A 24,802-nucleotide genomic window follows, 5' to 3' on the forward strand; every position below is an offset into this window, starting at 1 on the left:
TATTATATTATATTATATTATATTATATTATATTATATTATATTATATTAGTTTAGCCTACATTACATATTAGGGCCTACAGCCTATTATATAATTCATTAAAGCTGCTATGATGGTTAAGAAAAGTATGGCTAGTGAAAAGGCCCAATGGCTAGTGAATCAGGAAAACCACTAGCCAAAATGGCTGGTAAGCGAAAAAGTTAGTGTCAAGCACTGGTGTGTGTGTGTGTGTGTGTGTGTGTGTGTGTGTGTGTGTGTGTGTGTGTGTGTGTGTGTGTGTGTGTGTGTGTGTGTGTGTGTGTGTGTGTGTGTGTGTGTGTGGGTGTGTGTGTGTCCCTCTCTCCCTCTATAACAGTTTTACTTGATCGCTTTAACACTATTTGATAAACTGACTGACACAAAGTCGGCATTCATTATTTCAGCAGCGCAAAAGACACGTTATGCATGAGTTAACATGTCCTGGTTGACTTGGCACAATCATTTTCCATTCATATAGCAGTTTTTGCTTAACAGATAACGCATGTGCTATTTAAGTAGTGGGTCATGTCACATGAAATCAGACACTTTGGAACCCAACCGACACAGATTTCAATCATACTTGGTGTGATTGTTTAGTAGCAAGGCAGAAACCCAGAACTGCATTTTCAGGTGTTGTTCATGACCTTACAGGCTACGTTTAGACAAGAAACCATCCATTTTAGAATATAACTTTTTTTGAAATTCAATTGTTAATTTGTCAATGTATCATAATTCATATTCTGAAGGTTGTTGTATTCCATGTTGTTAATGTAATTTCTAGAGCAAGAAAAGAGCTTTCAAACAACACCACAGACATATTTTTGTGACTTACACTGTATCAAGGCTAAATAGTGTCCTACCCTCATATGTAAACCTTTGCTAATCTGTTTCTCCCTTAATGTTGGTTTCAGATTCACACAAATGCAGTTCTGGATTGCTACCTTGCTTCTAAAAAGGCACATCAAGTATGATTGAAATCTGTCGGTCGGGTCCCAAAGTGTCCCGTCAAATGACCCTAGTACAAATTTCATTGTTTAAGCTCTGATTACCATACAAAAAAATCTATTCCCGGCTTTTAGAAACTACTATCAGTTGTTTGAATGGACTGGAGCACCTTATTGACACCCCGTCTCAAGAAATTCTTAATTTAGCCATCAGTCTTCATACATGCATACATGTTTGTTCTCAGCATGAAGTTCTTTTAGTCATTTCCGTACATTCCTGTACATTCCAGTGTACTGCAACAATATATCTTACTTTACACATATCTTCTGCACCATTATCAGCCATCAGCAATTTTTTGATAAAAAAAAGAAAATTCTTCATTAAAGCATCCTGATTCTCTATCAAATTCTTTGCAGGAAGGCATTAGTGATACTGCCCAGTCTATTGTGAATTTTTTGTAAGAAAAGACATACACACAGAACTCAAATCTATGTGCAAAGTATTTACTGGGCCTGCTGTCTTTCAGTCACTAGATCAAGCAGAGTCACATGCTAAGTAAAAGAAACAAAGGTTGGAGCAGGCTTCACCCAACAAGTGAAGAGTTCAGATGCAAAACCCCCTAAGTGCCATTTCAGAAAATAATCTTAATTCATTTTTATTTAATACAAAGCTATCAAAATTGCATATATTTTTATTTTATTTATGTAATATAACTATTTATATGTATTATCAAGTACATGAATGTAAACCAAACCAACAACGGGGTTCTCTAAAAATATAGAAGTGCAGGTCTTCAGAAATGGAGTTAGGGGGTTTTGCATTTGAACTCTTCAAGTGTTTCTTCTTTTGAGAGTGCTGTCCAAAATATTGTAAAACTGAAACATGAGAAAAGGTCGCATCATACATAGGTTCTTTATTGTTACAATACACAATATATAGAAGTGTAATAATAAACAACCTATGCATGGCGCAACCTTTTCTCATTTTTAAAGTAAAAGAAACAACAATGGAACTGGCATACAAGTTATGTAATTGACAGTGTTAAGCAGTGGTAAATTGTGTCAAAATGATAACCATACTGTAGTTTGTATTTTTCTGGCCATAGTGTAATGAATGATTGGTAGTGTTTGTGCACTGCTATGTAATGTGTATTGACTGAAAACAGAGTGTATTGACTGAAAACAAAGTTAAATATTAAATATAAGAGCCTTTTGCACACAAGATGTAGTGTTTGGACAATCTGTTTATCTGGTTAGCCTGGTGTGTTACGCAACAGTCATGGAAATGTGCTTTTTGGAATGACAACTGCATCAAAGCGGTCGAGAAAAACTGTAAGTCATGTTAGTAGAGTCTTGTACTGCAACACATATTTTCTGTAATATCAGTATCAGCCATTAGCAATTTTTTCTTAAAAAAATAAAAACAAAAAGTACATCAAACATTCTGATTCTCAATCATATTCTTTGCAAGAAGGCATTATTGACACTGCCTAGCATACACACTAAGAAGTAATGTGTTATTTTTGACACATTTATTGTGTTAAGGTGATTTTAACACATAGTGTGTGGATTATGACACAACATGTGTATTATTCAGTTAAAATCCTGTGTATGACACATTTTGTGTAAAAAAATTAGAGTAATAATTCCTATCGTAAGTATGTTTTACATTTACAATGTAGCCAAAAACTCAATCACAAACCAGGACTGTTTGAATATTACACAAAAATAAAAAAGACAGAAGGAAAAAATCCTTGGTCCAGGCACTTTATTTAAGGGGCAAATGCATTAAAAAACACCAACACGTTTCGGCGCTGTGGCCTTCATTTTTTCCTTCTGTCTTTTTTGAACATTGAACCCCTTCCAAGAGCACCAGTTGGTTTTGAGGGACACTAGTAGCGCTCTACCAACTCTTTGGCATTACACAAAAATAGTTTTTATTTCTTTGATTCCTTGTTCTTACACTATTATTACCCCTTTCTTACACACATCTAACAATTGACACAAACTGTGTTGTCCCTTAGCACACACATTCAAATGTGTTGTCCCTGAGCACACACATTTTGTGTCATTTCTGACACAGTACTTTTTAGAGTGTACTGTCAATTTTACGTAAGAAAAGACACACACACACACCCAACTCAATGTTTGTGCAAAACATCTACAGGACACTACATCCTGATCAAGAAGAGTCATTATTGACACTGCCTAGACAACTGTCAATTTCACCTAAGAAAAGACACGCACACACAACTGAACACAAGAGCCTTTTGCACACAAAATGTTGTGTTGTGACAATCTGTTTCTCTGGGTGGACCAGTACATTAACATTTATGAAAATGCACTTTTTTGGAGTGACAACTGTGTCAAAGAGATCAAGAAAAACTGTAACCTGTATGAAATGTCAAGGAGTGTGTGTGTGTGTGTGTGTGTGTGTGTGTGTGTGTGTGTGTGTGTGTGTGTGTGTGTGTGTGTGTGTGTGTGTGTGTGTGTGTGTGTGTGTGTGTGTGTGTGCGTTTACATTGTTGTTCTGCACGTGTGGATAAGGGTCTCTAGTTGAAGTGAAGCGTTGCTGTGTTGCAGTCATATTTGTTTAGTGGTAATGACGTGTACAGTTACACTCACTCACACACACACACACACACACACACACACACACACACACACACACACACACACACACACACACACACACACACACACACACACACACACACACACACACACACACACACACACACACACACACACACACACACACACACACACACAGCTGAATGTCTATAAATAAATCTATATCAACTCTGAGATGTAAATTAAAGCAAAAAGTACATACTTCAGCAAAAATTGTTAATTTATTATTGTAAGATTATAATAAAGTTACCCTGGCCCTGCCGTGGCCAACCAGTAGGGCACTCGTCTACCATGCGGCTGACCCGGGTTCAATTCCCCGCCCGGGTCTTTTGCCGACCCTTCCTTGTTTCTCTCCCCATTCGCTTCCTGTCCACCCTCTCACACTATCCTACCATCAATAAAGTCGTAAAAGACCAAAAATATCTTTAAAAAATAACAAATGAAATAAAGCTCTCTTCCATTTTGTCACCTGTCTGCTCATACTGGATGGAGGAAAACAAATGTAACTACTGTGAGATCGTCTCCTCATGACACCACAGCAATTTACGCGTAATATTAGATCTCATAGGCCCTGCTGTGGCCAACCGGTGGGGCGCTCGCCTGCCATGCGGCTGACCTAGGTTCAATTCCTGGCCCTGGTCCTTTGCCGACCCCTCCCCATCTCTCTCCCAATTCGCTTCCTGTCCACCTCTCACACTGTCCTGTCAAGATAAGGTCGTCATAAATCAGGGATGGGCAGCTTTCATGAGATCAATTTTCCAATGCCACTGTCGAAGGGCCACACCACAGACCTGACAGCAACTCGCAGAGTGCGAAGTGAAGTTGGATGGTCACTGACTGTCCTTATTGTTTGGAAGAAATAGGAGTGTTCTCTATTAGCCAACATTATAATAACAAATAATTGATTCACTAGTGGTTTAAAAAATCCTGGTCATTAACTTCAAGTTATGTTTGATCTACGGGCCGCACTGAGTGAGGAGGCGGGCCCGCCTCTCTGTCATACATCTTTAAGATTATATTTCATAGGGATGTAATTGTTTGCTTTCCTTGTTCTATAGTGAACAAGTTTTTCAAGTCTTTCACATAGTTGTTTTCACATAGTTGTTTAGTTGAATGGTGGCATGCATTCGGTTTGGGCACTTAGGCTATTGTATGTGGCTGAGTTAAAAGGCAATTCTATGTGGTGCTATTTTATTAATTATTAACAGTTCTCAGATTCATAACGGTAATTGCCATCCCAACTGTGTGTGCTGCAGCACTGCTATTAAGGCTGCTTATGAGTTTTGTCATAGGCTAACGTAGCCTAGCTTACAAATGCAATGGATAGACAACATTGCTACATTGCTGTTTGAAATGATTTGGGAGCAAAATAGGAGCGAAATGCATCGCCATATGACACAAACCACCGGACAAAATACCTTCTACGTTGGATTTGGCCTTTAATTCAAAGGAAATATTCACACAATGTCAGTAAATCCGTTTATTTTCCGTGTCTTCAGTCTGTTTCGTTTCTGTTCCCACTGTTCTGTCGCTACTAGTCAAGCGCAAGCAACAGGACGCCGGACCTAGGAACCAGTGTTGCCAGGTGTAGAACGTGAAATAAGCAACTAGTGTTGCCAGGTGTAAGAGAAATAAGCTGTTTTGGGCTGGCTTAGAAAAAAAGCCAAAAATAGCTGCCAGAGAAAATAGCAGCTGCTTATAATCATTTAACCCTTCTTCCTTGAAATATCTACTACTGGGACTGAATGCCCCGTGGTGGAGATTTTAGGGTATTTTATGCAATGCTGCATTTTCTCTTATTTGAGACTTTGTTGGATAGGGAAATATAAACTGTTAATTATAAAAAATATTATTGAAATGAAAAAGTGATCAAATAGAAATGGAGATTAATTTAAATTCATGATTTTATCTCATTTTTAAATTTAATTTCAGTCTTTTCGTTAGAAAGGTTTGGGGGAAAATCGCCACTTATATATATATTTTTTAAAAATGTGCAGATCCAATTGTCATCAAGAAAACTGTGATACACTTTTTTTTTTTTCAAAACCGCCCATCCCTAGTTTGTATGTTCTTGCCATTATATTTTTTCCATAATAATAATAATTGGTATAGCACATTTCAAACAAGGCATGCAGCTCATTGTGATTTAACAGTTAGATTAAATATGAAATTGGTAAGTTGGTTAACCCATTGATGCCAAATACTGTGCCAAATACTATCATTGACCGTAGTGCCAGGAGCTGCATGATGTAGCTTTAGGCTCATGAAATTCAACATTTTTGTAAATGAAGAAAGTTTGTATGTTAGAGCTGAATGAATGGGTGATAATGCAAAATGAAGCAGCTTTTAATTCAATTAATTACATGCTTAGTATGTGCTTCAGATGCTGAAGCATGTGTTTTTGCAGGTTTTTTAGGCAATACTGGGTTTAGAAAAAGGCAGATATTTTGGCAAAAGTATGGTCGAAGAATATAAGGTACATGGGCCCCCCTCAAAACATGTGGGCCCCTGTCAGGCCCCTGTGGTAATTTTGGGCTAAAAACGCCACTGAGACCAGAGTGGAGAAGAACGAGAAGAATGTGGAGACCAGACTGGAGAAGAACGAGAAGGATGTGACCAGACTGGAGGAGAACGAGAAGCACTTAGAGACCAGACTGAAGAAGAGCGAGAAGGATGTGAAGGAGCTGAGAGGCCTTATTGGAGGTACTGACTCTGTGTGTGTGTGAGAAAGTGTGTGTGAGAGAGCGTGTATGTGTGTGTGAGAGAGAGAGAGTTACTGTATCTCTTGAAGTGTATGGAAGTGTGCCTCATTGGATGTTTCATGCTTCCAGGTCGACCCCAGGTAAATTCTCAACTATGTGTTTATGTGTGATGGATCTAAAACAGTGGTTCTTAACCTGGGGTGCGGGCACTCCCTGGGGGTGCGCCAGAGATTTCAGGGGGTGCGCGGAATTTTGTTTGTGTTGAGGTTGTGACCAAAATTCTGCTTCCAACCATTATAATTAGGCCAAATTAAGACCAAATTTAAACATGTTTTTGTCCCCATGTAATTTCATCAAAGTATTGATTAATGTCTAAAGTAAGAATCATTGTAATTCATCACTGAAATCATTTTTTTTTTGGCGCGTATACACGTGTAGACATTTGGGATGGGGGTGCGCAGCTTGTCTTGGCAACAGCTAAGGGGGTGCGTTCAGAAAAAAAGGTTAAGCACCACTGATCTAAAAGACACCACAGCAGAAAACTATGGACAGAGATGTGCACAAACAGTTCTACTGTTTGCATTTATTTTTAGCAGGGTGATTATCAAATCTAAATTGCACGGAGGTGAAAATCAGTTGTCAAATAGTGTAATGCAGGCATGTGTTGGATGAGGATGGTGTAGTGGGTGCTGCATGTTGTTACATAATCAATATGTAACTCTCCACTAGTGGAGTTCATGATCATCAAGTGCCGACCCTTCTATCTACCAAGAGAAATATCCGCCATTCTACTGGTCGCAGTTTACCTCGCTCCTAGCAATACCACCAGCGCCAGAAGCGAGGCACTGAACGAGCTGCATCGGGGAATCAGTGAACAACAAGATGCACACCCAGATGCCTTCACAGTGGTCATGGGAGATTTCAACCACGGAAATCTCAAAACAGTTCTTCCAAAATTTCACCAACATGTTAACTTTCCAACAAGAGGACAAAACACCCTGGACTTTGTTTATACCCCAAAACAAGGAGCATACAAGGCAAAGCCCATCCCCCACATCGGCCTATCAGACCACCTAACGATTCTGCTACTGCCAGCCTACAGACAAAAGGTAAAACTCACCAAACCAGCTCTGAAGGAGGTGAGAAAATGGCCAGAGGGAGCCGTGTCACGACTACAAGACTGCTTTGAAACCACAGATTGGGACATGTTCAAAACAGCTGCCACCCACAGCAACCACATTGACATTGAGGAGTACACAGACACTGTGACCTCCTACATCACAAAATGCATTGATGATGTTACAGAAATAAAACGCATCACCACCAGAGCCAACCAGAAGCCATGGTTCACAGGAGACGTTCACAGACTGCTGAGGGCCAGAGACAAAGCCTTCAGAGCAGGAGACGTAGCTGGCCTAAAAGCAGCAAGAGCAAACCTGTCCCAGGGCATCAGGAAAGCAAAAAAGGAATACTCGGACAAAATAGACACACACTTCAAAGACAGCAGAGATGCACAGAGCCTGTGGCAGGGCATACAGGCCATCACGGACTATAAGCCCGCACCACGAAGCTGTGACAACAACACCTCTCTGCTAAACGACCTGAACAGTTTCTTTGCCCGTTTTGAAGCACAAAATGACACTCATCCACAGAAAACTCCCCCTCCCCCCCATGATCAACCCCTGTACCTGTCCTCTGCCAGTGTGAAGAGGACACTGGCCACCATCAACCCACGCAAAGCAGCTGGCCCAGACAACATACCTGGCCGAGTGTTGAAGGATTGTGCAGAAGAGCTGAAGGATGTCTTCACAGACATCTTTAACATCTCTCTGGAGCAAGCAGTCATCCCATCACTTTTCAAAGCTGCTACCATCATACCCGTGCCGAAGAAATCATCACCATCATGCTTCAATGACTACCGTCCTGTAGCACTGACGCCCATAATCATGAAGTGCTTCGAACGGCTAGTCCTGTCACACATCAAAGCCACCCTACCCCCACCCTGGACCCCTACCAGTTCGCATACCGAGCCAAGCGATCCACGGAGGATGCAATCTGCTCTGCCCTCCATCCAGCCCTCACCCACTTGGACAATAAAGACTCATATGTGAGAATGCTGTTCATTGACTTCAGCTCAGCATTCAATACCATAATACCACAACAACTCATCAGAAAACTGGACAAACTAGGTTTCAGCACCTCCCTCTGCAACTGGCTGCTGGACTTCCTGATGCAGAGACCACAAGCAGTACGGGTAGGGAATAACACCTCAAGCACCCTGACCCTGAGCACGGGGGCTCCGCAAGGTTGTGTTCTCAGCCCCCTGCTGTTCACGCTGCTGACACATGACTGCACAACGACCCACAGCACTAACCATCTAGTGAAGTTTGCGGATGATACAACACTGGTGGGCCTCATCACTAAGGGCGATGAGACCCACTACAGAGAAGAAGTAGACCTGCTGGCCAGATGGTGCAAAGACAACAACCTCCTGCTGAATGTCAACAAGACCAAGGAGATTGTTGTCAACTTTCAGAGGGTCCAAAAACAACTGCCACCACTGACCATCGACGGTGATGCTGTGGAGAGAGTGAGCAGCACCAAGTTCCTTGGAGTGCACATCAGCGACGACCTCTCTTGGACCACCAACACTACATCACTGGCGAAGAAGGCCCATCAGCGTCTCTACTTCTTGCGCAAACTAAAGAAGGCAAGTGCTACACCCTCCATCATGACAACATTCTACAGAGGAACCATAGAGAGCGTCGTGTCCAGCTGCATCACAGTGTGGGGAGGAAGCTGCACGGAGAAAAACAGGAAGACACTCCAGCGTGTTGTGAACACAGCGAAGAAGATCATTGGAGTACCACTCCCCTCCCTGCAGGACATTTACACCGCACGCCTCACCCGAAAAGCACTGATGATCATCAAAGACACAAGCCACCCTGCACACAAACTGTTCAGCCTCCTGCCCTCTGGAAAGAGGTACAGGCGCCTCCGTTCCCGTACCACCAGGCTTGCAAGCAGCACGATGCATCAAGCAATCAAGATACTGAACACTCAACCCACTCCCCCTTCACTGTCAGCCTCTAGCCAGCCAGGCCACTGACAACGCTCCCCCCCCTCATCCCCACCACCATATCTGCGACTGAACATTCCACCTGCACTACTACATCTGTGACTGAACTTTCAACCTGCACTAACTCAAAACATACACACCATACACACACACACACACACACACACACACACACACACACACACACACACACACACACACACACACACACACACACACACACATCACACACACACACACACACACACACAAGCACACTGCACTTTCTGCACTAAACCCAAACATACACACACTGACACACAACTCATACTCACACACATACACACACACACACACACACACACACACACACATACACAGGTACACACACACAGACGCACACCGCACTTTCTACCTGCACTAAACACACACACACAGGCACACACACACACACACACACACACACACGCACACACGCACACAAAACACATACAAACACACACACACACACATACTGCTGCTGGTGTATTTAATAAAAACCTTTTTTTAATTATTTATTTCTTCAAATGCTACTATTACTATGTCAGAACGCTATAAAGGACTTTTAGAAAAAAGAACAACAAAATACCTCCTCTTAATGTATGTTCTCTACAAGTCTTCTGTTGTCCAGTCTTGCACTTTAAATGTCTGTATGAGCAATGTCTACGTCCATACTGTCTATGTCCATGTATGAGTACTGTCTATGTCTATACTGTCTATGTCCTTACCTAGATTAGTCTATGTCTGCATGGGAGAGCAAGAAACGCAATTTCAAATTCTTTGTATGACCAGTGCATGTAAAGAAATTGACAATAAACTTGACTTGACTTGACTTGACAATAGCGCAACGAGTGAAGCAGCTGGAGTGCCTGGCCCATAGCGAGAAAGAGAGCAGAATACTCGTGAATGGCGTGACGTTTTCCATGTGCGTTACGCCCATTTATGGGGGAAAACAACCCATGCAAGTCAATTGGTGATGTTGAGGTTTAATTAACGAAAGATACAGACATGTAGACTAGCGTTGTTCACGCGCAACATGCTGAAAACGTGTTGTGTTGCCGGCTGTTCAAGTAATAGAGCTAGACAGCCGTGGCTGAAGCATGGACTGTGTTCATTTAGACAAGCCGATGTAGCATGTAAGTTGATGGGACATTCGGTTTGTTTTCACCCATAAAGGGGCGTAACGCACATTTATGAGCAAAGTACCCGGATGACCGTTCATGAGTATCATAGACGCTTCTTAGATAGAGGGCAGCTCCACCTAGGCACAGGTGCCACTGCTCAACTAATGGATGAGAACCACTCCCACTGACTCCATACATGGAGGAGAAGGAGAAAATCACTCTGTCCAACAGAGCATCACATATGTCTTATGATATCAGGTAAATTCTCAACTGTGTGGTTGTTTCATGTTTTCAGGTCAGCCTCGGGTGGCCTTCTCTGCCGCTCTCATGACCTCTGGTGCTGGACTCATTGGACGTTTCACTGTGGACACTACTCTCAAGTATCAGAGAGTCTTCTCCAACACCGGCAGTTGTTACAATCCTTCAACAGGTATGTGTCACAATGAAGGGAAAGAGATAAATAGAGACAAGACAACTGATTCATCTAATTGAGTTTGCGTTTTCCAACAGGTGTGTTCACAGCGCAGGCCAAAGGAATGTACTACTTCCGGTTCTCTGCGTTCAACAACTCGGTTCTTCCTAAGGGTGTGAGATCGATTGTGAGCCTGATGAAAAATGGTGAGCAGCTGGTGTCCGTCTGGGACGAAAAGTCGTCAGACCCCCACGACATGGGCAGTAACGCCGCAGTGATCGCCTTGGAGAGCGGAGACAAGGTCTCCGTGAAACTCCACGCCCACACAGCTGTCTACGATGACGGCATGAACTACAACAGCTTCAGTGGCTTCCTGCTCTTCACCATGTAGATCCGAACAGCATGCATTTAACCCGGGCCACATACTAATGTGTCTCTTAAAGTAAAAACACGGGCAGTTCTTTTTCCTCCTTTGGATGAATGCAAAATTAACACTATACTATGGTTCCGGGTTTGCAAATAAAATGTTCTGGGTTTCTCTGTAATGACTAATAGGTAGTATACCTGTGTCTCCTCCTCTGTAATGCCTATACTCTGTCTCCATATAATGACACTTGAATAAAATGACTCAGCATCAATGTCAGGTTATCAGCTGTCTCGCATATAGTAAATAGTCTACACAACACACACCACACACACACACACACACACACCAGTGTTGCCAGATCTTGTGAGAGATATGAGCAACTGGAATCTGGAAAACAAACCCAGAAGAAGCGACTGGGGGGGGGGCTTGCCTGTGTGATTAGAAAGAGACCAAGTCAGAGCTGAGACAACTTTGGTGTCAGCGTTGCCAGATGGGGCGGTTTTCACCCAGTTGAGCTGCTTATGTAAGATGGCCGTATGTTGGTAAAAATGGGTAAAAAAAAGCCGGGCATTCGCCGGGAATTCGCATTTAGTTCAAATTGGGAGGGATTTAGTGCTTTATGTGTTTCTCAAATATTATTTTGGAACTTCAGAAGATTCTTAATTTTGAATTCATGCCCTTCAAAGCACCATAAATGAAATTTCATATCATTTGACATTCTCTAAAATCAACAGTCAAACTTCAGCACAATCCAATAAAAATTAAAAAGTTACTAATTAAGTTACTAAGTTAATAAAAAACAAGCTTCATAAATCCATACGCTCTCAGAAAAACAGGAAAAAATGAAGCATAATAAAACATATTAAAGCAAAATATGCCAGGGGTGTTTAGACAAATGGCTGAGCTTTGATTATTTTCATTTAAACAGATTTTACACACAGTCTTAGGTGCTGTTTCCACGTAGCAGGTTATATTTTAGCAGGGTATTTTTTCTCCTGTTCAGGTGTAAACGCAACATGTGGATAAAAATAAATCCTCCATTGTAACAAATGTGTTTCAGCGCCCTGAATAGGATATTTTTTTCTCCTGCTTTTTACACCTGGATTTTAAATATCTGCTACGTGGAAACGGAAGGCCAAAACCAATACAAAACCAATGCAACCAGGAGAAAAAATATCCACATATAAAAATATCCAGCACCTCAGCCTTCCTCGTCCAGACATTCTCTTCTACTACCAAAAAATTCTAAAAAAGCTTCCTTTTGTAAGTGTCTAAATCTAAGCTTTATTATGATCAGTTGTTTGGTCCTATTTACCCAATTGGGCAATTATTAATGTATTAGTCAATCAGCTGAGGTATATTGTTTTTGAACTGAGCTGAGGGAGGGGCATTTGTGCTGTATCTTTGGTTGCGGGATGCTGTGTGTTAGCAATTTTACATAATACAAAAATAATCTACAGCTTTGTTAAAAGGCATATCTTGTATGTAATGTGTTTACTGACTGCAAATTGTGTGAAAATGGCATGAAATGACTGATGTATTGCTAATTGTGTGAAGAGTTTTGAAAATGCGTTAAATGGCTGGACAAACGCTTGTTAGCAACTGAAAAAAGCTGTAAATACAATCATAATACACCTATAAGCCTTCTTTGTTGTGAAAACCTTCTAGCAGGTCTACCTTCTTGTGTGCTAAAACCACTGCAGATGGTCCAGAATGTTACTAATGCCCCCAACAGGGCTCTCAAGTTTTGAAGTTTGTTGGGAGTGAGATTGGGTTGGGGGTGGGTGGTGGTGGGGGGGCTTTGGGGCACCGAACCTTCGGCCCATGGCCCATCGGCCGGTTATTACAACAACAATAACACATAAGTAGCACTAATAGGCCTAGTTATGACATTTGTTTCATCTAGTAAAGAAAACTAAAATATGTTGAATATTTTGTGTGTGTTATAATAATAATAATAATAATAATAATAATTTTATATATATTGCCTTTCAAAACAACCAAGTTAGCTTGAGAAACCCAAAGGCCCATGCAAAAGATGGGTGCTGGGTTTCCTCAGTAATTATTATTATAGCGGCCAAAGTGGTCTTTTAGTTTAAATAAATAAAAATGGCTTAAAAGGCATAAATAGATAATACATAATTTCATTTGAATTTGTAATTTCATAGATAAGTTAATTTCATGATTGAAATGATGAATATTGTATAGGAAGGTTAAAAGAATAAGAATTCATGTTTATAAGATTACTTGTTGTTCTGGATTAAAAATGTGTACTGTCGCTTTAAGACTCACGAGCCGGCTTCCATAGCCTCTCGCGCTTTTCGTTTCAGATCGCAAGGAACCATGGAAGCGAACAGTCTTCTTGCCTGTTGCTCTTCAACTACCCGAGAGTCTTTAAACCTTTTTATTTTCATTAGAGACATTTTGTTGGTTCATGTACGTTTTGCAACTGTGTTAAGAAGAACACTAAACTTCCGTTATGATTTCAAGACGTTGTGGAGTGGATTTATTTCAATTACATGGACACTAACAGTGGAAACAGTAACTTTGAGTTGGAGAAGTAACAGCGTGAAGAAATGGCACTTTCCTCGCGGTCTCACCAAGACTAAACCTCTACAATAATAATAATTCTATATTGCCTTTCAAAACAACCAAGTTAGCTTGAGAAACCCAAAGGCCCATGCAAAAGATGGGTGCTGGCACTGACATTTCCTCATTAATTATTATATTTCCAGTGAAATACTGGACGACAGATATATGAACACACAGCCAAAGTCTTCTCTGCCATCTCTACTGATGTAGTAGCAATTTCTTCCATCATCATATTATCTGCCCCCCTGCCTTTGGTTTCTGAGCCTTTTCCCAGAAGGAAAGAAGGCTCTTCTGTTTCTTCCCTGACATTCTAAATAAACAACAGCCTGTTACAAACGTGTAGAAAAAACGTATGCCTATACATGTCCATGACAGCTCTAAGGTGACTAAACCAAAGTCATTCTACTCTATAATACTCGGAAAAAGTACTTAACGGACTAAAGGACTAAACAAACACTAAAACATCGCCAGCATAGCCTATTTTTAATAGCTTATAGCTTGCTATTAATTCCTAAACTAGTGGTAACTTGAAACGGATATGTGTAGGCTTAATGTTGGTCACTCACCACGAGTAACACTACTGCCTAACTAATGGAATATATTTGTAACGTGATTTTTTTTACCTGCCGGTCCTAGTCTTGGGAAGGCCAATCCAATTTCCTCGTCTGTCACAGCTGTGCCGTTCTCCAGGAAAGTCAGAAAAGTTTCGAATCTGACAGTTGTTCGCGCGCTTAGTTGACACCCTAGCGGAAACTCCACCCTCTTTGACTAGGTCTGCGCAACAACACAGCGATCTATTATTCTGATTGGCTCAACGACAGTGCTGTGCCTGTTACTTCCTGAAACTGAGCACGCTGGGAGTGGGTTATGCTCATTAATGTTTTGGCTTTTAAATTGTGTTTGTGAATGTTTAATGTACTGGGGGTGTAAATATACTGGGGATATTATTGTGAACATTTTATGATCGCGATGTTGGGGTGGATGGGTTTATTTTATATTTTAAAGAGTTGTCACCATTGTTATGCAAGCTGGCGCACAACACCTGTAGGTTGATGCATCCAACTTCTGCTTCGCACGCGTCACGCCTGTGACAGCTTGCAGGGGGCCACCGCTTATCTTAGCAAAGCCTACTAATCAGTCAGGTGAAACTTTGACTCTGGCGAGTTCAATTGGCAGGCGTGTGAAAACGCATGTGTGGCGTGTGAGAGTGTGAAAACACTCTGAAGAGTGTGTCACACGCTCAATGCGTGAGACTTGAGAGCCCTGCCCCCAATAACAGCTACTGTAAGCATAACCCCTCTCAACGGAATCCTTCTCAACGCCCCCTGGGGGTGCTGTGCCACCCCCGTTGAGAAATGCCTGCCTAACTGGTTAGGGAGGTGGGAGGCTGAGGACATCGTCTGTAACTTCTTCAATCTAAAGGGCCACACCAGATGCCAATGACAGAGTGCTCCCTCCCATTGACGGGGCTTGTCGTTCGGTCACTATTCAGGACCTGAGCATGGCAGAAATGCACATTCAGCAGTGTGTGTGTGTGTGTGTGTGTGTGTGTGTGAGTGTGTGTGTGTGTGTGTGTGTGTGTGTGTGTGTGTGTGAGAGAGAGAGAGAGAGAGTCCTTCCGATACCAGCATGAACAGTCCTCCATCTCTGTCCAGACTGAACTCAATACATCTGTTTTTCCTCCTCCCCCCTCATTCCTCTCTTTCTCTTCTTTTTGTTTGTGTCTTTTCTCTCCTTCTCCCTTTAGCTTTTTTACCTCCCTCTCCTTTTCTCTCTCTGCTTTTCACGCTGTCTGTAACTCTCTTCACCTTCCCCAATCTCAATTCATCTCTCTCTCTCTCTCTCTCTGTCCCACCATCTCTCTCTCTCTCCTTAATGCTCATCGTTGCTGGCGCCCACTAATGGGAAGCGAGGCCTCCTGGGATGCATAAAATTACCCAGAACCCCCCTGGAGCCACGGCGGCAGAGACGGTCACAAATGCTGTTTGAACTTCGGGGAAAGGGAGAAGAAAAATGTTGCCATTCAGCTGAAGTGAAAAATAGAAGAGTATATATCTGCGTTCTTGTGTCTCTCTCTCCCTGTGTGTCTGTGTATGTGTGTGTGGGAGTGTGTGTTTGAGAGAGAGTGCATCTGTGTGTGTGTGTGTGTGTGTGTGTGTGTTTGTGTCTGTGTGTGCGTGCGCATGTGTGTTTGTGTCTGTGTGTATATGTGTGTGTCTGTCACAGTGTGTGTGCTTGTGCGTGCATGGATGTTTGTGTTGGTGTGTGTGTGTGTGTGTGTGTGTGTGTGTGTGTGTGTGTGTGTGTGTGTGTGTGTGTGTGTGTGTGTGTGTGTGTGTGTGTGTGTGTGTGTGTGTGTGTGTGTAACTGTGCGTGTGTGTGTTTGAGAGAGTGCTTCTGTGTGTGACTGTCACTGTGTGTGTGCGTGTGTGAGATTGTGTAGGTTTGTGTGGGCTTTGCAACTGGAAATGACCGTAGTGCTTGTGCTGAGTGGACGGAAAGCGGGTTGTGTGTGTGTGTGTGTGGGGGGGGGGGGGTTGGTGGTGGACGTGCCGATTGTAGCTGAGGACTCGTTTGATATTCACCGCGGCGAACGAGAATGAGGGAGAGAGCAATCTCCAGAGGGAGAAATGGAGAGAGAAAGAGAGAGAGAGAGCGAGAGAGAGAGAGAGAAAGGAGAGAGAGATTGAGAGTGAGAGAGAAAGCACAGGAGAATTTGCATAAGTGAATCCCAGAAATGATTTTTTCCTCTCCATTACGGCACTCCCACGACGGAAACAGGGGCCTTGTGTGATGGCAAATGGCCTCTATCAGACACCGGAGTGTGTGAGCGGGTATTTCTGTGTGTATGTGTGCACTCGTGTCTGCGTGTGTGCACGGTTGCATGTGTATGTATGTGTGTGTGTGTGTGCGTGCGTGCGTGTTGGAGTTTGTGTACATAAGCGTGTGTGTGGATTGTTGTGTGTGTATATGTGTGTACGCATGTTCCAAGTGTTGTTATTTGTATTGGTGTGTGTGTCTGCACAAGCATGTGTGTGTATATGTGTGTGATTCCTTCTCCACACTGGAGAGCAGGTAAAGATGGGGCTCGAGAGAGATGAGGACACGAGGAGAGAGAGAGAGAGAGAGAACAGAGCACAGAGACAGATGAAAACAGAAAAAAAGGGAAAAAAAGAGGGCCCGAGATTATCTGCAGGCTGCCAACAGAGGGGTTCCATTTCTTTCATTGTTGCGAACGATATTGGTTTCTGGATACATAGAGAGAGAGAGAGAAAGAGACAGAGAGAGAGAGAGAGAGAGAGAGAGAGAGAGAGAGAGAGAGAAAGAGACAGAGAGAGAGAGAGAGAGAGAGAGAGAGAGAGAGAAGGGTGCGTGATGAGGAAGAGCAAGAGGTGGGACAAGAAAGATGTACTACACAGAGAGTGAAAAGAGAACGATATGCACAGAGAGACCGAGAGAAAGAGAGATTGAGATAGAAAACGAGCCGAGGGGGGCCAGCGATTTTTGTTGCATCTCAAAACGAGCAAACAGATTGGCCAAAAAAAAAGGTGTGCAAAAAAGAGAGGGAGAGAGATGAAGAGAAAAATCAGAGATGAAGAGGAAAAAAAACAATTATTTGAGGCTGGGCAAACAAACCCATCTGCGTTTGTTTGATAAAACACACGCAGCGTCGAATGCTCGCAGGGTTTTAATATTAAGTGGCTCTTGTCTCCAGAATGCAAACAGAGGTGTCTGGGGGGGGAGGTCCTTGATGGAGACACACACAAACACACGCGCAGACACATGCACGCTCGCACGCAGACATACGTACACACACACACACAGTGTATCTCATCTCACTGCATGGCATTACCTCACCTCACCGTAAGGCTGGAGGTATAGATGAGCCGGCACGCTGTGTGTGTGTGTGTGTGTATGTGTGTGAGAGAGATGGGAGGGGGGGGAGAAAGAGTGCACATGTGTGTCTGTATGTATGTGTGTGTGTGTGTGTGTGTGTGTGCATGTGTGCGTGTGAGTGAGACGATTGGCGCAAGGTCGCCTGCTGTCGTCGGCACTGTCGGCGCCGTCGCTTTGATTGCTGTTATTCTGTCGACGCGCCACAAAGGTTGTGGAGAGAGCCATGGGATCAAACACACACACACACACACACACACACACACACACACACACACACACACACACACACACACACACACACACACTGTCAAGTGATGAGAGACATACCAGAGAAGAGATATTGTATCATGGCCTTCATTTTTTCACCTCCCTCCTGTATTTACCGCTCTCGCGTTCTCTCCCCCTCTCCCTCTTTCTCAACTCTGCAATGCATGCTTTTTTCTTCTCTCTGCTCACTCCATCTTTGCCTCTCTCTGTCTTCTACTGTACATCTCATCCCTCTCTCTGTCCATGCTTCTCGCCCCCTCTCTTTTTCTCCGTTCACATCTCCTCTACTGCAGTGTTTCCCAACCTTTTTTGTCTCATGTACCCCCCAAGCCTTTTCGTCGTGCCATGAGTACCCCCTAAGTCATGTTTTACATCGCTTTTTCTATTCCAGTGTGACTATAATCCATGCATTTGTTAAAATTACCATTTTTCCAAGTACCCCCAGCAGTGTGCTTGCGTACCCCTAGTGGTACACGTACCCCTGGTTGGGAAACACTGCTCTACTGTATAGTCTGTATCTGCTCTTTCCATCTTTTGTCTTCTCCCTCTCTTCCTGCTATAGTCTTCTCTCCATCTAATCCCTCTCTACCTCTCTCTGTCCATATCTCTCTCTCTCTCTCTCTCTCTCTCTTGCACACCTTTTTTTTTGGCCAATCTGTTTGCTCGTTTTGAGATGCAACAAAAATCGCTGGCACCCCTCGGCTCGTTTTCTATCTCAATCATTAGGGCACCATCTCTCTTCTCTCTCATTCTCTCAGACAATCTCTCTTTCTCTCGGTCTCTCTGTGCATATCGTTCTCTTTTCACTTTCTCTGTGTAGTACATCTTTCTTGTCCCACCTCTTGCTCTTCCTCATCACGCACCCTTCTCTCTCTCTCTCTCTCTCTCTCTCTCTCTCTCTCTCTCTCTCTCTCTCTCTCTCTCTCTCTCTCTCTCTCTCTATCTCTATCTCTCTCACCACCTGTTAGCTCCTTTAGAAAAAGTAACATCTCTAGCCATTATAACCTGTGGTCATTAACAAATAGGAGCTGGCTTAAAATGTGAGTCAGCTTTTGACTGAAATTGTATTTGTGTGTGTGTGCAAATGTGCATCTACTGTATATGTGTGTGTGTGCACGCATGCCTATGTGTGTCTTTGAGTGTGTGCATCTCTGCTGCTATGCCACTGACTACTGTTGCTGGTGTTAATGTTGTATTGGCCCAAATATAAGACAATCCTGAATAGCTTTAGGACACAGTGTGCATGGCTGGGTGTGACGCCTTGATGGATAACAACTGTAACTCGGAAAAACTCCGACATCGGACATCCGGTTGTCAATGTTCAGCTTGTGGCCAAATTAACTGCAGATGACGGTCAGCTTTAATTGCGGGGGAGTATTAAGGACAGCTGATAAACATTCAGTGTCCTATGATCCGTTCCACACTCCAACCCAAATGTACATGCCTTTTAAAGAAAATGACCCCCAGTCCTTTAAACGCCTTCTAAATTGTTTTGAAGATATTAAATCTTGGATGGCTCTTAATTTTCTAAATTTTAATGAAAGTAAAAAGTTTTAGTGCTTCGGCCCAATATGGCCTCTGCCCCACCTATTGACCTAGGCCCTCTAGGACCCTATGTCAAAGATAAGGCAAAAAAACTTTAAAAAAATGACTCAAAGAAATTGTGAGGAGAATTAGAAAAGCAAAGTACTTTTCCATCATAATGGGTTGTACTCCCAACAAAACAGTTACTGTTAGCTTGACAGTGGTAAACTACCAGTCAGCACTTTGTTGTATTCATTGATGTGGAAGACACCACTGGAGAAGGTCTAAGAAGTTGGACAAGTTAAACTTAAGCATTACAGACTGCTGTCAGAGAGGGTCTATGGGTAGTACGAGAGAGGAATCTCACGACTTTTTCCGGGTGGTACTGTCCACTAAGCGGCACCATCCAGACAGCGCAGAAGAGGGCCAAGGAGCGCAGAGGCTGTTAGAATGAATGGGGTCCCATGGAGCTCAACCACACATGCTGCCATTGCTTTGGGAGAGAGCTGGTATCATCGTTTCATTTTATTTTTCCCAAAGGCAGGATAAATTATCCTTTCAAACAGCACTTAGTTTGAATGTTTAAACTCGCTGGATCTTTGTAAAATACGTCTTTATTGTCAATATGACGTCACGAGTGGCTTCACACACTGCGTTTGGATTGGTCGGCCGGCTGCATTGCTGTGATCACGACTGCCGTAAAGCTATTTTGTTAGCAAGATGTTAGCGGAGCCTGACTTATAAATGCCAAAGCTGTAAGAAATCAGTAGGACATAACTCCCAGGTGATTGTACATTTCATTTAAATTAGGGCTGGGACTCAATAAAAACATTTAATCGCATTAATCTATAGGCTTTGAAATTATTTAATCGAATTAATCGCATTTTAATCGCATTTAAATATCTGACATGAGAGCAGTGAAAAATATTTTTTTTCACATGGATTTTGAATAATTACAATAAATAAGCGTAATCTAAAAGCATTATTCACTTTTTAAAGGGAGAACTCTTCTCAATTTAAGCAGGCTGTTCACCATCAGGCGTAATACTGCCCTCCACTGGTCTAATCCAGAACTATGTAGCTATATTATACTGCGATTAATTTCTTTAATCGCATTAATTAATTTGCACTTTGATGTGCATGTACAGTACAGACAGTGATTGCAAAAAAATCCAGAAAATTCCTTCACTTTGGCCCAAATATTTCGATGGTCGGCAGACCGCAGCTACTACGTGAAACAATGCTATGCTCAGTACTGATAGATTCGGACACCAGGAAAACACTTTTGTCCACATATTTAAGTCTCAGAACTGTTGGGAGACCCGCAATTTGACCTGGGGGTGGCGTATACCTTTAAAGACAACACCCATCCTGGGATATGATGCTAATATCTGCTTCATGTGTGGTGCAAAATAAAGAACACCACTTTAGCTGTACAAATCGCTAATCCAAATGAAATTAATTGGAATTGAATACTCTTCTAGTTGGCCCAACTCCCTAAACTCTGTCGAAATTTTTACTCTTTACCTCAGTACCAACACGACCAACCAACAGCACCAGTTGCCAGTGGGAATGACCAATCAATTTCATACTCTTCTACACCGTGAAACATGTAGTGTTAATTCAATTCGTAGAGAGTAGCCTACTTTTTAACCAAATACATTCTAGAAGATGCTTTTAAAAAAACTGTTGTTGGTCTCAATCTCTAAGTGTTGAATTGACACTGAAACACTCAGTACAACCTTTGAATGGCCTCTTGCATGGCATACTACAAGTACAGTATACTTAAAAGGTTTGAGGGGTTCGAGTTCCACCAGTAGCCTACAACCAACCAACCAGCGGTTACCGCCATTCAGACATACCGCCATTCCGACATTGACTTTTTATAGCAAAAAACATTTTTCCAACTTGCCGGAATTGTTTTCAGACCGTTCATGTAAGGGCATTTGGACAGTGACAAAATTAGACACTAAATTATACTCTAATCCTATAATTGCGCTGTCACTCTCTCCAATTTTAAAAGTTAAAACGTTTATTAACCAGTGCTTTCCCCCTTCCTCCCCTATGACTGAGGTACCCTGAGCATGGTACCGTCCCGCCGCACTGCTCCCTAGGGGCGCCATTGTGGGCTACCCCCTTGCATGGGTGAGGCATGAATGCAATTTCGTTGAGTGCAGTGTGCAGTGCTCACTTGATTGGTGTGTCACAATGACAATGGGAGTTGGAGTTTCGCAATGGGCTTTCACTTTTCACTTTCATACCTCAACACAACCCACCACAACTAACCAACCAACCAACCAACCAACCAACCCACCAGCACAGCAAAGCCAGCACAGCACAGCGAACCAGCCACAAGTGGGAATGACTAATGCCTCTGTCATGATGCTCTGGCACGGCCGTTTCTGAGAGGAAGAAGGAAGAAGCCCAGAAGGCGCCAAACAATGGAGTCGTTTTGAAAAATGAGCCAGAACGGTTTTGAACATTTAAAAAAAAAAAAAAATCTTGTTTCCTTCGTCGACCATAAATCACTTGAAGTGTGCACAGCTTTTTGTCTTTGGAGGGCCCGGGATAGCCAACCGAGCGTTAAATGGGGATAAACCGGTGGAATGTGTTGGCCCCCTTAACCACCCACCTCCCAAAGGGGTCCGCGGAGCCTTATTTAAACATAAACACAACACACACTCACACATATTAACACAAACAGACAAATGCACACAGATAATAATAAACACACACACACAGACGCACACACACATAATCATAACACACACACACACACACACACACACACACACACACACACACACACACACACACACACACACACACACACACACACACACACACACACACACTCATGAACACAAACGCCTCAGGACACTTAATCTCTGGTGACTCCTTACACGCGACATAGAGTCCCTTCTAAGCAGCGTAAAATAGATGCCTGTGTGTTAATGACAGCTCTAAGGGCTGAAACTGCTGAAGCCCACACGCACACGCACACGCACACGCACACGCACACGCACACGCACACGCACACACACACACACACACACACACACACACAGCCTCCCATGAAGCACCCCCTGCGCTCAGATAGCACTAATGAAAGGAGTTTGTCATACCCTGACAGGCCTCACTATGAAGCCATTTGTGAGTGCATTCGACAGGGGATGCTCTGTGTTAGTGTGTGTGTGTGTGTGTGTGAGTGTGTGTGTGTGCGCGCGCGCACGTAGGAGTCCATTGGTTGAGATAAGATCGGACTCACTGTTGTTGAAAAAAAACAAACTCACCTACATCATAACAACATTGCTTTGACATTACTTAGAATCTCAAGTCAGAGATTCAGACATGGCCATTACCATTTTGGTAACAAAAGATGACAATAGAGGCCCTGCACGAAAGGGAAAATGTGTGTGTTTGTGCTCTATTGAATAATGTGTGATGAGGATAGCCAGAGACTTGACACTTAAGGAGGAGGAGAGAATCAGTCCTATCAGTAGAAATGCACTTCCAGCAATGGCTGAAGTGCTCTTGGCCAGGCTAGGCACCTAACCTTTCCTTACTGACGGGACTGTAACTAACAGCCTGCAAATAGGCCTAACTGTAAGCTGCTTTGAATACAAGCGGCAGGTAAGTCTAATGTAATGCTATCAGAGGGTTGCATGTTTGAATCCCACTCTGACCAATTAGGAAGAAGGTGTTGTGCTGATGGATGAAGTGCACTTAACCCCACGTCGCCTCAGGGGTTGTAACCAATACTTTGTAATAACTTGCGTAGTCGACTTGGATAAAGGCATCAAATGTACAAATAAATGTATCCTCCCATTCATCAGAGAGAGAGAGAGAGAGAGAGAGAGAGAGAGAGAGAGAGAGAGAGAGAGAGAGAAAGAGAGAGAGAGAGAGAGAGAGAAAGATGGGAAATCAGGCCCATAGCCAGCCTTGTGGTAGGGGGGATATTTTTCCCCTGAAAGTGGACTTCATTTCGCTCCCTATTCCAATGTCCCCAAATACACGAGCACACTTAAAATATTTTAATTTAGTCATATTTTATTCATTATGAGTTTGCTGTGAGTCTGTTGCTGTCCTTAATTGTTTGTCTGTTGCTCCCCATTCTTAACATAAATGGACATGAATCGCTTCAAATTACTGCTATTTGACAGTTATTTTCATTGTTGGCCCAGTGTTGGGGTTTCGAGTGGGGGTGTGGGACGGGAGGGGGGGTTCGAACGAACCCCTCGAACCCCCCCTGGCTACGGGCCTGGAAATGACCCAGGTCAGGCCAGATTGGATCCTGGGTCCCCATGAACAGACAGCACTCCTAACCAGAAATGTCAAAAGTAAAAGTTAAAGTTAAAAAAAGAAACAGTTTCATTCAAACACCAGTAACTTATGAGTAACCAGTAGAGCTGTGTTTTTCAGTAACAACATAGTCTATCTACGTCATTAGGTACAATGGATTAACTGGTGTAACAGTTCTGTAATGTCATGTGCTTGTGTTGTACTTCCACCATAAATTTACCTTTACTTTTACTTTTGACACCTCTAACCTGACTTACCGCACAAATACACCTACCGCGACAAGAGCGAGGCGAGCAACGGAAGTAATTGACTTTGTATTGAGTCGCGCGACAAAAGCGATTCTGGAGACTAGAGGCGATTTGCGCGACGAGAGGGACAGTTTGAAATTGAAATACTTTCAATTTTCTATGACGCGGTTCGGCGACCAGCCGCGACAACCAATGACTGTATAGAGGACAGTGACACAGCCAATGGGAATGTTTCAATGCTTTGCCTTCTGCTTGTAATGGACATACTGTAGTCGCTTGAATCGCGCGTGTCACTCTGTCGCTTGAATCGCATCGCGCCTGATCTATTCTTGCGGTTACGCCATCTGGCTGCATTTCGCCAAACTAACGCCAAACTTAGGTTTCGTCACGCGACCATCTGAATCTTGTGAAAGTCAGAACCATATTTGAGCGAATGAGCCAATCAGGATCGTAGTGGGGGGGGGGGGCTATTCTTCCACCTGTCGTTCTCAACTGCAAAACAGTTAGAGTTCAATGCGGGTGGCTGATTGGACCATTGAGGTCTATGGGATCAGGGCCGCTGACAGCTTTGCCTGGGCCCAGGAGAAATTAATCTGAAAGGGCCCCCCCACTCAATACATTAAATGTAATGAGTACCCAATTATGGGCCCCTCATCTCCTTGGGCCCGGGACAA

At 43.1% G+C, this 24,802-nt stretch overlaps 1 protein-coding gene across 1 annotated transcript in view; it reads left to right on the forward strand.

The window, feature by feature from the left end:
* LOC134459526 (complement C1q-like protein 2) overlaps positions 1-11,557 on the forward strand; it is a 24,392-nt gene extending 12,835 nt beyond the window's left edge. Inside the window, exons 2-4 of the mRNA XM_063211889.1 lie at positions 6,154-6,299; positions 10,815-10,949; positions 11,030-11,557. Coding sequence (XP_063067959.1) covers positions 6,154-6,299; positions 10,815-10,949; positions 11,030-11,322 — 574 coding nt within the window. The 3' untranslated portion in view covers positions 11,323-11,557. The remainder of the gene's footprint in view (positions 1-6,153; positions 6,300-10,814; positions 10,950-11,029) is intronic.
* Positions 11,558-24,802: the final 13,245 nt, after the last annotated feature.

This window comes from Engraulis encrasicolus, chromosome 12 (genome assembly GCF_034702125.1).
Source record: "Engraulis encrasicolus isolate BLACKSEA-1 chromosome 12, IST_EnEncr_1.0, whole genome shotgun sequence".
NCBI lineage: Eukaryota > Metazoa > Chordata > Actinopteri > Clupeiformes > Engraulidae > Engraulis > Engraulis encrasicolus.